Source organism: Canis lupus, chromosome 18 (assembly GCF_048164855.1).
Source record: "Canis lupus baileyi chromosome 18, mCanLup2.hap1, whole genome shotgun sequence".
In the NCBI taxonomy this organism is placed as follows: domain Eukaryota; kingdom Metazoa; phylum Chordata; class Mammalia; order Carnivora; family Canidae; genus Canis; species Canis lupus.
The window spans coordinates 18,644,160-18,658,740 of NC_132855.1; the positions used below are offsets into that span (position 1 = coordinate 18,644,160).

At 39.7% G+C, this 14,581-nt stretch overlaps 1 protein-coding gene and 1 long non-coding RNA gene across 3 annotated transcripts in view; one reads left to right on the plus strand and one right to left on the minus strand.

Moving 5' to 3' along the window:
• The window catches only part of LOC140608765 (uncharacterized), a 51,953-nt gene extending 51,357 nt beyond the window's left edge, over nucleotides 1-596 (plus strand). The window contains exon 3 of the long non-coding RNA XR_012010741.1: nucleotides 510-596. This is a non-coding gene — a long non-coding RNA (uncharacterized lncRNA). The remainder of the gene's footprint in view (nucleotides 1-509) is intronic.
• The window catches only part of CHN2 (chimerin 2), a 296,002-nt gene that overhangs the window by 104,220 nt on the left and 177,201 nt on the right, over nucleotides 1-14,581 (minus strand). For both annotated transcript variants that reach the window (XM_072783629.1, XM_072783630.1), the window contains exons 4-6: nucleotides 6,807-6,838; nucleotides 2,708-2,821; nucleotides 451-736 (exon numbers count right to left, since the gene is read on the minus strand). In XM_072783629.1, coding sequence (XP_072639730.1) covers nucleotides 451-736; nucleotides 2,708-2,821; nucleotides 6,807-6,838 — 432 coding nt within the window. The remainder of the gene's footprint in view (nucleotides 1-450; nucleotides 737-2,707; nucleotides 2,822-6,806; nucleotides 6,839-14,581) is intronic.

Sequence of the window (14,581 nt, forward strand, 5' to 3'; positions counted from 1 at the left end):
ACCACATTCAGGAGAGGGCTGACCTGTGCATCACACATGGTGACTCGGTCCTAAGAGAAGCAGACACAAGTACCACATATTTGCATATTTTGCATAGCTAGGTGGACCTGGAGACAGCCAGTAGAGCCTCAAATGGAATGAAAACCAAGGACTATTTGTATCATAAAACATTAATAAACTTTACTTTTGTTTTTCAAACTCCAAATAAACCCACAAATAATTATTTGTGAAGCCCTGGCTCTGACTGTATGCGTTTGGGCAAATCAATGCACATTTCCGGGCCTAGTTGAACCAGAAGATTTCTAAGGTCCCCCCTAGCAGAAAATTCTAGATTTCTCTGGGTGAGGGTGGGTCTCTACCAACATTCTGGCCAATCACACACATACTAATCAAGCAGTTATTCAGCATAAATTAAAAACAGAGACTGTTTCTGTCACACACATAGCTTACCTTTTCAACTGTTGTGTGTTCTTCATTTGTAACGCTTGTTTTTCTTGATTCATTTTTAGACCTGCTCAGCCTCCTGGATACTTTTTCTCGGAGTAGAGTGGCATATCCAATGTGTTCATAAATGGGGTTTGTTGTCATTTTGGAAATGTATTCAGAAGCCTTTGTTTCTATGTACAATGTTATCAAGCCATCTGTGACCAGATCGTGAATCGATTCAAACCTCTTCTCGCCCACAAAGTGTTTTCCATCATAGAAGAGCCTGTAGTTTAAAGTCTGGTTTCCAAATCTGGTCCCCAAGAGAAGGAGAAATCACAACAGTGTTAGAAGTAAGAACATGGAAGAACAGTAGCGGCTAACATTTTTTTTGAGTGCGTACTGTATGTCAGACACTGAACTAGGCACTTGGCATGAATTCCTCCCCCCTCCCATTTAATTATCATACAGAGGCTTTGAGACAGGTAGAATTATTATCCCCATTTTATGGCTAAGGAAACTGAGATTTGAAGAGATTGGGTATGTGCTTGAAGTTACACCCCTGGAAAGAGGCAGGGGTGGGATTTAACACCAGGTAGTCATAGGATGTCTTTGGATCCTAGAAATCACTAATGCTGTTGAATCCTTATCACTTTCATTTGTAAATGTGAGTGGATAGAGTCTTGTTTCCACATATTTTACTTTTAAATATCCTTGATGAAAAACAGCCACTTGGGACATCTGGGTGGCTCAGCAGTTGAGCATCTGCCTTTGGCTCAGGGCATGATCCTGGAGTCCCAGGATCGAGTCCCACATCGGGCACCTTCATGGAGCCTGCTTCTCCCTCTGTCTGTGTCTCTGTCTCTCTCTGTGTCTCTTATTAATAAATAAATAAAATGTTAAAAAAAAAAGAAAAAAGAAAACCAGCCACAGCTCTCTACCTGTCCCTTATATTTGGCAATCGCCTCTGCAAGGGGAACCACCACCACTGGCCCTGAGTCCCCTTAATATTACATCTTTGACCACTCATGCCTCCCACCCTAGCTAATGCCACAGCAGGGAGATGAAGGAAGCTGATGGAAGCTCCCTGCTGGTGCTGCTATTGCCAGCATCCCAGGGATCTAACCTCTAAGGTCCTCCTGCTTTAGCACTGGCTGCCTCCTCTTGACCTTGGTCCTATATCTCACAGCCCCTGCTTGGTTTCCCACTGGGACTGCCTGTGACTGCTGCTGGAGGGCTGGGGGACAGGAAAATACTTTGCATACCTAGAGCGCTTACTAACGTTTGAAGTGCTTCCTTATAATGACATCATCTAAGATGTGTCCAAGCCATCCCTAGGTGCAACTTGGGAAGTATCCTTTTACAGATACAGAATTGAGATGTAGGTCATTGTGGGCAGGCCTGGGAGGTGTTTCCATTGATATCATTCCTTCTATGGAGAAAAGCCTTCCCAATTCCAAAGAATTCATAAATGAACTTTAGAAGACAATTTGATTCTGGATTTGGATACTTTCCTCTAGCCTTATGGGATTGCCATAAGGATCAAATGGCATCAAATATTTGATCCAGTTTAGGAAAGTGCACAAAATGCAGTGCTTTTCTGGCACTGTGATTTCCAGTTCTTGTGATTTTGTGATAAAAGGCTCATGAGAACTCTGCTCTGATGGCTTGCTGGCATGGAGCGTCATGACCACCATTGGGAGTCAATGTGACCCTTGGGTCAATGTTAAACCCCGAGAGAGAACCCATGGAAAAACTTCACGTCAGTCCAGGCACACATACACACTGTGAGGTGAAGACTTTTGACCAGGGCTCCTGGGAACTAACTGAGGCAGAGGGATTGCTCCCACAGCTGGCTCAGTTTTAGGCAGAAGGGGGTACAGGAGCACTAACTTTCCAGATAATTCTCCAGTTTACCGTATGTGCCTAAACAGAGCCTCTGTGTCCAACCTACTGATAACATCTGTGGCCTGGGAAGTGTATAAGCCTCTAATAGGCTACCGGTACTCTGTAAGCAAAAAAAAATAAGTAGGGGGGAATGGGCAGTGACTCGTTAATGGGTACAGAGTTTCTGGTTGGGATAATGAAGAAGTCCTGCCTACGCATAATGGAGACAGTTGCACAGCACTGAGAACGTACTTAATGCCACTGAATTGCACACTTAAAAATGGTTAAGATGGCAAATTTTATGTTACATGTATTTAACAGCAATAAAAAGGGGGGGTGGAGAAATAAGTAAGGTCCCCTGTAAAGCAGCCGCAACAGTGGATGAGATCAAGCTCACCTGAGAGCTAATGTGTAGCATCCTGGCTGGCGCTGGCTTTCTCTAAGAATGTAGGCGCCCTCCACGCCTCCGAGAAGCTCGTCTGCCTGTTCCCGGGAGATGATCCCGTGAAACCTGAGGAGAGACCGGCCATCTTTGTTCTCAGCAGACCAATACAAAGTATGTACCCCAAAGAGGCTAAAAAAGGGGGCCACCCAGAACTGACTGTGTCCCCCACTTGGATGAAGAGGGGAGGGAAATACCATATATCATAAAGATGCAGCTAGAACCCTTCTCTGCATGCACCCAAACATGTAAGAAGTATTCAGGTAGGTAGGCCAAACCAAATGAAGAGCGCCCAGTCCACCTGGCTTTCTGCCCCTGTCTTTGCTCTCAAGCTGAAAGCTAAAGTCAAAACAAAAAGCCAGGATGAGGAGTAACAAAAGAACGGTTACCAATTTAGCTCTCAGCTCAAACACAGAAACTGCATTGTCCGGATTGCTAATGAACACTATTGATTAGCATCGTGCTTACCTCAGGTGCAGAGTGTTGTTAATTTTAGGGGCTCATTCTCTGGAAACAATAGCCAGCTATCATCAACATTCTCCCATTCCTTATAATGTTGAGAGCAATTGCTAAGGGATATGTTTTTCTTTTTTTTTAATGTAACTATTGTTCTTTTTTAAAGATAAAGTTTATTATTTTTTTTCTGCAATTTAAAAAATAATACACATGCATCTAGAAAACACAACATATCTGGGAAGAATGCAGGCTTGGCCAATGACTGCTTTGCTCTAGAGACACACGCCTGAGCCCTACAGAGTGGACAGTGACTCTCGGAAACTTTCTCTGTTGCCTTGAAGCAAAGACAGCTTCCTCCCAGTCACCACCACTTACCGGATATTTGATTAACACATGTTTCATAAGAAGGTGGGGGAGCTGGGTTGAGGGCTGAGGCCAGTACTGAGGGACCCCAAGCTCCTGGGACAGGGAATAATACTCGATTCCCAGGATTACCCAAACTTGAAGATCTTTGGGGGTATAAACTAGAGAAGAAATTTTTCTGGACAGAGAAAAATTTCCATTTCACCTTCCTAGAACCAGAAAAGAGGGCAGAGGAAGTTGGCTTAGACAAGTTTTAGTCTTTTCCCCCCAGGAATGTGAAGATTTAAGTGAGGATAAATGTAGCATGAAAATAGTTTGTGGGGGGATGACTATTGCCATATTTATTTCCTAATTCCCTTCTGTCCTTCTTAACAAGTAGACCTTATAAACTGAAGCTTATGTCTTAGGGGAGAGAGGCCAGAAAAAGCTTGTGGCTTCAAGTCCCAAAATCAACTCTCAGAAGTCTAATGAGGTGATAGGGTGGGAGGAGGTTTTCTGCTTTCCAAATTTTAGTTTTAAATCTCAAGAGCGAACATGTGGAGATCATGGAACAAGCACTTTTCTGAAGTGAGGATGGATGTGGCATACAAGCAACCTGTCTGCCCCAAAACAGACCAGTGTCTCCAGTTCTTGCAGGAGGGAGACCTAGAGGAATTTAGATAGAGCTCAGACTCAGGATTGGAACTGATGGATCCCAGGCGGATTTATGGGATCCTAGATGGATTTATAGGATCCCAGAGCTAGAGCAGAGGTGTTTGGGGCTTTGACTGAGCATGTGGCCACTGATTCCTGTGAAACCCTTGGGAACATCTCCTATGCAGTAGGAGTTGGGTTGGACAACAGCCTGGGCAGAGAGACCGGAGAGAGCCTTGCAGACACTGGGCCAGGGGAAGTGTGTGTGGAGAGCATGTATGTGAGTGTGTTTATAAGAGAAAGAGAGCAAGTGTGTGTTTGAGAATGTGCATGAGAGAGAGAGAGGGAGTGCTCATGTGTGTACATGTGATGACAGGGACATGGTAGAGGGTTGGAGGGGCATTGAGTGTCAAAAAGTTTCCCACACTGGAGTCAGAAAGGACAAAAGCTGATGCCATGAGAAGTTTGTGGCTAGGATATCCAGGACACGACCTGACTGTGGGCCAGGGCGGGGGGTGGGGCGGTGGTGACCACAGCAGGACGAGGCACATTCAGCAGAACAGCACAGGCCACTCTCGATGAAGGATATCCCAAACAGGCAGTTAACCTGAAAGCAGCTCAGCTTTAACTCCCTTGATACAGTTTAGCTGATAATCAGCAGCAGACATAACATGTCAAGAACCAAGTTGAACTCGATTGTTCAAAAGAAGAAAACTTTGGTTCTGTGAATCTAGCCTGTGGCTCAACACCTCCTTTATGTGTGAGTTTAAAAACATCCATTATCTATCTATCTATCTATCTATCTATCTATCTATCTATCTATCTATCTATCATCTATCTTATGATCCCCTCTTTGTAGAAAGAAAGCATGCACAGAAAAACATCGGAAGGGATGAGATGAAGGGGGAAAAGTTAGCAACGATTTTTTTTTTATGGTGAGCTGAGGATATTCTCCACCTTCTGTATCTATATATTTTCTAATTTTCTCAAATCAGCAATATTAATTTATTCATGTTTTAAGAATAAAAGTAATCTTTGCACAGTGGGAAAATTCAAAAGCTAAAAGGCACAGAAGAGGTAAAAATGTAAAAAGTACAGGCTAGAAAAACTCTTCCCCTCAAGGTATCCATTGTCAACATTTCTTGTGATTCCTAGTAGGGAAAAAAAGTACGTTTCCTGAAGAGAAACATGTTATTACTTTTCAAATGGAACCAAAAACCTTTTATTTTTTAAAAAAGGAAACACAGGATCTGAAATTTCTAAGCTAATTTCCCTCTAATACAAAACAGTCCCTTTTTGTGGTTAAGAAAGTGTTTCTTTACTGTCTTCTCACTATGTAGTTTGTGTGGACTGGGGGTTGAAAAATGAGAACTTAAAGGTTACTCAACAAAACTTTTATGCAACAAAGAAAATGCACAATAGAGCTCCTTTGGGAATTCACGTACAAAAGCGTCCCATTTGGTAGGCTTTCCTTTCCTTTCCTTTCCTTTCCTTTCCTTTCCTTTCCTTTCCTTTCCTTTCCTTTCCTTTCCTTTCCTTTCCTTTCCTTTCTTCTTTTCTTTTCTTTCTCATTAATTGTGCTCTCTGTGAGCAAAAATCCAAGTCAGTATACTAAAGAGAAAAAGAGCATCCCATGACTAACTGAGATGCTAGGGCTGTGGGGATGGCTGAAAGCAAAGGCCAACATTCCTCAGCAGGTATTCCAGGGGTTGCTGGCTGAATTCCCAAGGCTGGAAAGGAAGGTTCAGAAATGCAGTCGTGGCCACTAGGAAGTCACTGCCGGATTGGGACACATCAGAGGGTCATTCATAATGAAGGTGAGGCTCTGATGGGGAGGGAATAGAGGAAGACGGTTTGGATTGACCAGGAGAGCTGGAGACCTGGACTTCAAAGAGACTGTGGCTCCTAAGTCCTCCAGGTTGAAAAAAGGGATTTGTGCACCTGACTCCAGTGCAGGTTGTTCTGCTTTTGTTTTGTAAGCTGCTCCCCGCACCACAGAGACTGAGGACTCTTTCTATGGGATGCATATTTGCTTTATGGTAGGCTTCTGGGGAACGTAAGACAAACCAAGAGTTGAAATTAAGAGGAAAATGGGAGGAAATAATCATTATGGTATTGAGGCAATTTGGCTAATATATCCAAGTCCAGAGAAATCATCATTTTGGTTTTATGAGACAGCAGGGAAATGGAGTGATTTCCCCATATTGTATTTACTGAGGTATGTGAAAGTAAGGAATTTAGCCAGGCAATTCACAGCCTGACACTCTAAATCTTTATATAGTATCAAGGTAGAAAGTGAAATCAAATACTAACAGAGCCTCAGTCATGGACAATACTGCCTTAAGTTTCAAATACTTGCCAGGCGCTCAGTGACAAGGCTCCTATTGAAGATACTTTCCCTCCCACATTCATGGAAGCCAAGCACCTAAGGCTTATAAATGAAATTCAATACAAAAGGGTCTGATTGCATTTGTCCTTATTATTAAACACTTGCACAATGGACATTTGATGAAGACTATATATTAGAAGAGATTTAATATTTAAACGACATACAAAATGACTACTTATTACATTATTAAACAAAGAACAGCATGATACATACTCTCTTCCATAATATTTTGGTCTGTTCTCCACCTATATTAAGAGAAAGAAAAAATAATGCATTTGAATTCAAATCGGATAGATAAAAATGCTATTCAAATGAACATAGCTAATCCTGGTAGTAATTTTATTATGGTTTTTATTCCCCAAGTCACAGATCCATCCATGAAATCACAGAGTTAGCCAATGCATTCCTCTATCTTGGATAGAATGATGTGGAGTCATCATATTTCTCTAATCATCAGGATCATTCCCCACCTAAACCCAATCAATCAATAAAAGGATTTTCAAAGGAAATAAGGGAAAATATTAAGAAATTTATAAAGACATTAAAGACAACATCCTAAAAAATGAGTAAAATGTAAGCATTTATTTCAATGTTCATCCAACTGTTTCATTATGTATTTACAATAAAAATAAGAAGTGTATCTGGATTTAAAGTTTCATTTGGTCTGTTTCCAGATAAAATAGATACTCTTATTTTTAAACAAATGGCTAATGGTCCAAAATTCACTTGACATCAGAAGTACAAGATACAGGGGACAAGATTTATGACTTGACTAAAAATCATAAGCATCCCAGAAAATATTTTTCAATCACAGTTTGAGCTTGGAGATTATTACATTGGATTTTTATCACATATATATGATAATCTAATTTGATAGAAACACTTTTTTTGTGTTCATGGTGTTAGAGTTGGTAGGGAATTAACATGAATTCTCATGCTCAGCTTTTGTTCTTCTAACTTGACTCTAGGGACACTGAAAATACAGTAGAGCCATATTAAATTAAGGATTCTCATTGAGGGTTATGACAGCAAGTTTATGTTTATTTACTAGAGCAGAATGGGAGTCTGGCAGCCATTTCATTTGTAGTCATTTCTGTCCACAATCAAATGGGCAGTTTTCTCAGCAGGGCTCATAGGCACAGTGGTGGGATTTCAAGGTACTGGGCAGTTAGTTTCCTGGCTTCCCTCTACCCTCCAAAGGATGCAGGGGATCTGAGAGCACAGTCAGGAGCCACGGAGCAAAGGAATAGGTTCAAAAAGGGAGAGTCAAGGACCATATTCACAAGTTAGCCTTGGACAAGCGTCGCTGGCATAAAACTCATCATCTAGACACGTCTGAATATATGTTCATTCTTCTGTGCATTTTACACTTGAAAAGCACTGAACCAAGAAGGGGTATTCATAGCTCTTAATCTTCAAGGTTTGAAATCTGCTCGGTGTCATTTACAAAGGAAGATCTAAATAATTTCATTAATAGAAGCACAAAGTGTGTAAAAGACACCTTGTTATCTGATGTGTATCATTACTCTACATGCTGGTAGGCTTTTTAATGAGTTGAATATTTTGCCATTTATATCATTCTGTTAGCTTTCAAAGTTCTTTCTTACTTTTATGATATGTGTCTGCAACACCACATGCCATAGAAGAAATTTAAACTAGAGAAGTCAGTGGAAGTAAATAATATGCAATGGGTAAGATAGCTCTCCAATCTTTGAGTCAATATTACACTCCTTTGAAATGATTCCCTATATGTAAGGACAACTCTATTTCCATCTTTTTGGCTGAACCATGACACGTTTGCAAATCTGGGTGTAGCTCCCTAGTGCATTCCCCACTTGTTTCCTCTTATCTCCCCAAAAGGAAAGAGTAATTTCACCCAACTTCCCAGATGAACAGCATAGAAGATTGAGCCTACTACTAACTCCTGGCATGCAGGGAAGTAATTCATGAATGTTGAATTTGACACCTAAGAAGAAAACAAATTGCTTTGAGTTCATTAATCAATCATAAAAATATACGGCACTCTTACTGTGTTCAGGGCTCTGGGCTCAGCCCTGTCACAGTTCATGAAATAACTTCACAGATGTAGGGGAAGAAAGGTAAGAGGAGCTCAGGGGTGTTCTGCACTTGCAGCAGGAGGAAACTAACTTGGGAAATCTAACATAGGCCCCAAATAGAAAAGTCACTATTTATGGTGCCTTGAAGGATACCAAATACTCATGCCTAGAGGACAGTTTGATCTAATTGAGGGACAAATCTGCTTATGAAAACCACAAGAACATACAAAAGCACTGAATTTTGTGGAATGGACTACCCATGAAATAGAGCCATGGAATAGGTCCCAAATATTGCATGAATGTATACTGAAATATTACTTTTTGTCTGAAATTAAAATTGAATTAGGCATCCAGTTTTTATTTTTTCCTAAATCTGGCAACTCTACCTAGGAAGAGAGGAAAGGTGGAAGTCAGAGTCAATGAAGAGAGAGGATGTGGTCATTCATCGGGTCACTGCTTCCCTTGATTGGGGCTGTTTTGATAGCAATCTGATTCCATCTTGGATCCCTTTGTTGTCTCTGCCTTTCTTAAAGATAATATAGCTGTCCTTGTTAAAGGTAGAGAGATAGTGGCTGGGATTTAAAAAAACAACAACAAACAAAAACCTATTCTTTTCCTAAACTTTTTGCTCACAGAGGTCTAAACATAGCCTTTCTCTCCATACTTCACTAAGCTTTTAACTTGTCAAGAGTTTCAATTAAGTTAAATGGCCTTAGAAAAATCATAGAACATCCACATATTTTCAGTGGATAATATTGAATCCTCATATCCAGACAAAACTCAGTCAGCTGAGTGTCAGGGCTTGTGGGAACAAAGGACCTGACTAGACAGTCTAGCAACCTCAACACTTTGACCAAGTAATGCCCAGAGGAAGCCTGACTCAGTCCCCAGGTGAGGCCCTGGGTAGAAGCCATGGGTAGAAGCTGGACCAACCTGTGAAATGCGGATTGATTAAGGAAGATGTGGCATGAAATTTCAGTTGACAATTGTACGAGATTCTCCTCAGTGATCAAGACAGAAGACAGTAGATAAATAAAAAGTAAGGCAGCTCAGAAACTCTTCACATTCTCATTGAAGATTATATTTGTTAAAATCAAGAACTTGATAAAAAAAATATAGGGCTAATTTAGGTAGTCACATGGATTCAGCAAGGGACAAAAATGTGACATATCCCAACATGAAAGAAGGTTGGTTCTGGAGCATTCCTGTTACTGCTTATCTCAGGGTAACAGCTGGAGTTGAACAGCCCATAACCTTGGTGAATCTGGTCACCGTGGATATAACTAACAGAAACTGGATCTGCAATGCCTGCTCTTGGGATTTAGTGCTCCAACTCCAAGAAGTGAAAGAAGCCCACCATTTTAAGAAAACAAAAAAAAAAATTGAATAATTTGTAGATATAGTGCTTAACCCTAAAATACTGGATCCTTAGGTGATCCACCTGGTTCAGAAAGGAACGTTTCTCTCTAAGGAAGAACACAGAGCAGACCATCAGTGAACAAACAAACACATGAAATGGCTCTTCCAGAAGCACAGGTGAATTCGTTATATGTGGTGTACCCATGCAGATTATTTTTTAAAACATAATTGAAGAGTTTATCCTAGGTAAGCATCATCTATGGGAGAATAGTTTTCCAAGGTGGGCAATACTTGCCATCAATGTCAGTGTTGATCATAATATTTTGGAATTTCTCTTTTGGAACTTTTTAAAGACCTATCACACTTTCTTTTGAATATCCTTACAGCTGGCTTTCTCAAAGTGTGGTCTGGTCATTGAAAACAGAAACTTCAGAATGCTTATTATAGATTAGGAATCTACTATGGCCCCTACTTCAGACCAACTGAACTAGAATCCTGAAGGGGGCGCCACAATATATTATTTGATTAAGCCCATAGATAATGTTTAAGTGTACACTAAAGTCAGAGTCACCACTATATGGAAACTATATGTTTGTTTCTTGAATTGGGAGTGGATATTATTTCAGCAGACAAGTAGAAGTTATTCAAAGCCAAACTCAGTAAAAAAGGGAAGTGATCCAACTAGGAAATAGATTTGAGACAAAAACGAGGCATGACCCTAAGATAGTAAAATCTGCACTGTGTCTTGTTCTGAAGATATTTTAGAAGAGACATTCCCAACATGCTCTGAGCAATGGGAACTCAGCAGAAAATAAAACACGGCTTCCCAAGATGATGGGTTGGAAAGGGACCACACTCACATAATACATGTGTTAACACAAAATCTATTTTATGACTTTATAGTCACACCTCAAATATAATAATTGCCAGTACTGTGACTACTGTTGGTGGCTTTAATCCTGTCTAGTCCTGTTTATACCCTCCACACACCATGTTCTTACTTATCTACACCCAATGCAAATGTTATGGCTTCCCACCAAATGGTCTCCTCACGCCACATTCATCCTATGCTCCAATGAAACAGAGTTACTTGCAGTTTTATAATTTGCTCTCTCCAATAAGTCCATGTTTGTCACGTGTTCTTAAAGTCTTGAATTTTCTTTTAATAAAATAGGGGCAGATCACATGATGGTTGAGAGGGCAGGCTATAGACTCAGACTGTCTGGCTTTGATGCTAAATCCGTAAGCAAATTACTAATCTCTCTGTTTCTCTGTTTCCCCATCTTTGAAGTGGACATGATAATAAAAGTACATCTGCCTCACTGAATTGTTGTAATAATTAAATGAGTAAATACGTGCAGCATACTTGTAGCAGTGGTTGGGACAAAGAGCAATCCAATGATTATTAGCTAAAATGGCATATCAGATAAAGGGCTAAGCTATTAGTGGTATCCAGAAAGGGCCTCCCTGCACAGGAAGAAAAGTTAGGCCATTCTTTTTTTAAAAAAATTCTTTATTTTTAATTTTTTAATTAAAGTATAATTAACATATAATGTTATATTAGGCCCATTCTTCTCTGTGCTCTCATAACTCTTTTTATATTTTAAATATATACCTGCCCATTTCTTCTGTAACTACTTTATGAGTTTTTTGAAGCAGTAATTTTGGTCATCAGCATTACATTCCCAGGATTTTGCCTCTGGTCTGGCACAGAATGAGTGTAAGCCTGCATTCTCTGAATTTAACCTACTCCTAAAAATGTGTCAGGCACCAAAGTGTCAAACAGCAAGAGCCTATATTCCCTTATTTTAAATAGAAAAAAATAATGTATTCAAAAATATAGATTTCTCAAATATTACTAACATGCCTTTAAATAACTATATAATAATCTGATAAAGGTTGCTCCTAGTATAGAACATTTAAAGCCCAATTACATAACCGTTTAACACTTAATCGAATAATTAGCAGATAGAGTTGTGTGCAGTCCACTGCTGAAGAGGATAGGAACCTCATTTTTCTATACTAAGCAGGTACCATAAAAAAACACCATCTGGATTAGACCTGCACTGGTAATGCCCCCTGGTATCTGCCCTAAACAAATACCAAGGGACTAAACCCTCAGGGAAAAAGTAGAATTATGGATATCATGTGCAGTGTGCTTAAACACAAAACCGGGTCGATCAGGAAAACGGTAAGATATGCAAGAAGCCCCCTTCCATCTCCTAGCTCCCTGCTATTCAAAGTGTGATCCTGGGACCTGCAGCACTGGCCACACCTTGGAGCTTGTTAGAAATAGTGCATTTGCATTTCGAAGGGAAGTCATGTACACATTACGGTTTGAGAAGCTGCGATGAACGTGAGAACTTATCGTAGCAGGTGAGAACTTGTTACAGCAGGGTTGTAGCTGGGAGAATGATTTTGATGAAAATCTTTTGTTTAGTTGGTATAGCATATATTCTGATAGTGAGTGTTTGGAGAGCAAAGGATGCCTGTGCTCATTACATGTTTGCAGAATGAGGCAAAGATTAAGAAGGCAGAGGCCTGATGTCAATTCAATTGCTGTGTGACCCTGAGTAGGTTATTAAACTTCTTTGCATCTCATTTTCCTCAATTTTCAATAAAACTGGAGTTATAAAAATGTACTATTTTAATAAAGCTCAGATGAGATAATGCATGTAAAAAACTGTGGGGCTGGGAACATTGCCGTAATAGGTTAACATTTATCCAGTGCCTACTCTCTGCCAGGAACTGTCTTTAGAGTTTCACATGTTTATCTCATTTAAGTCCCCAAACAAGCCTATGAGGTAAGTGAATGCTATTATTTTGCAGACGGCCGCTAAGTAACTTGCCCGAGGTCATGGGGCTAGTAAGGAGCTTCAGATCCAACACAGACACCTTGAACCACTGTGATTCCCAGCTTCTTCCTAGCAGATACCAGCCAATGCTGGTGCCTTTGTTTGCAAGCACACAAGTCTCCACTTTGGTTAAATCTTAGATTATCTGAATTGCTCTCAACTTTTCTTTGCCAGGATTGAACCCTCTAAAATCTCTTTGGAATGAGCTGATTTCTGTCAATGAGATAACAAATGGAGGAATTTGTCATAAATTTGCTTACAGGTAGTGATATGGTGGGTCTCTCGACTACTTCCTTGTAATTTAAAATTTTCTGTGTTCTCAGCTACCTGGTTTATTTTCCAATTTATTCTTCTAATTTTAAGGAATAATTCTCAGCATTTTGCAAAGCTTGAGAAAACAGTAGGGTGACAGCTGCATAGTGAGAGACAGGAAGTATAATCCTTAAATGAGTTTGCTTTATAGTCAGATTATCATTGCCTAGATAAACACAAGTTCTTTTATATTCAACACAAAGACATTTAAAGAATATTGTGAGTCCTCTGTAAACAAGGTTTCCAATTATTGAAAAAACAAAGCTTTTATAATCCCTTAGCAGCTGGTATATGTTAAGTTCTTACTTAATAGAAATAATTTTAAAACCTAATTTAGCAACCTCCTACACAGGGCAGTTAGACTGCTGAATTGTCTGAGATACAGATCAAGGTCAGAAGAAAAGGCTTTGATGGCGGGATTTATATTGGTGATATTGGGCAATGCTATCCAGAAGAAAATAAATATGGATAATTCCTTTCTAATTAAAAATCAAAGTTCTCTATTGAAAAGGACAGAAAGAAAATTCAAGTACTGAAATTATATTCTTGTAGTCAAAGTGCATAGATAGAATGAAAACTGAGCAAACTTTAAAATCTCCTATTTCTTTTCATCTAGAACCAAAGGCCTTCTTTTTCCTTATGGCATTACTTTAAGGCTTCTAGAATTCTGATGGGGCACTGATGAGGTAAATTCCTTCCTGTCTTGATTGCAACGTATTATAAAAATATCTACTGGCCAGTCTTTCCATAATAAACCTCCTTAAAAGGTCACCAATGGCTTTTCAAAGTTCTGTTAAGTAGATACAAGTTTATTTAGTAACCTAGCATGAATAAATTCTGCTAATTTATAGACATACACAATATATCAGATTAGGGGTGCTCGGGACCAAAGCAGTTCCCATTCATTTGGTTTGTTTTCTGTCTCCTTTTTTTTTCTTCAGATTTTTCCAGGAATTGTGATTTAAAAATCAGTGATAATATTTGAACAAATAAGAAGTAAAAGAATTTTCTTAGACCAGTGGTTCTCAACTGGCAGGGTGGGTGATGTTTTTGTTCTCCAGCGGATATTTGGCAACGTCTGGAGATAGTTTTGATTGTCACAAGGGAAGGGTGCTACTAGCATGTAGTGGATAGAGTCCAGGGATGCTGGTAAAATCCTGCAATGCAGAAGACAGCCTTCCTATGACAAATATTCCACCCAAAATATCTATGGCGCTGAGCCTGAGAAACCTTGTTTTAGATGAAAAAGAACTCTAGACTCTTGAGAGTTCCCAAGAAATGTTATTCAAAAAAGCTTTTTGGACTAAAATATAAATAAGCAATAAGTGCTTTAAATACATAAAGCAACATAGAGTAAAAGGAAGGTAAGAGGGAATATGTATTTATGAGAACACTGATAATTTAT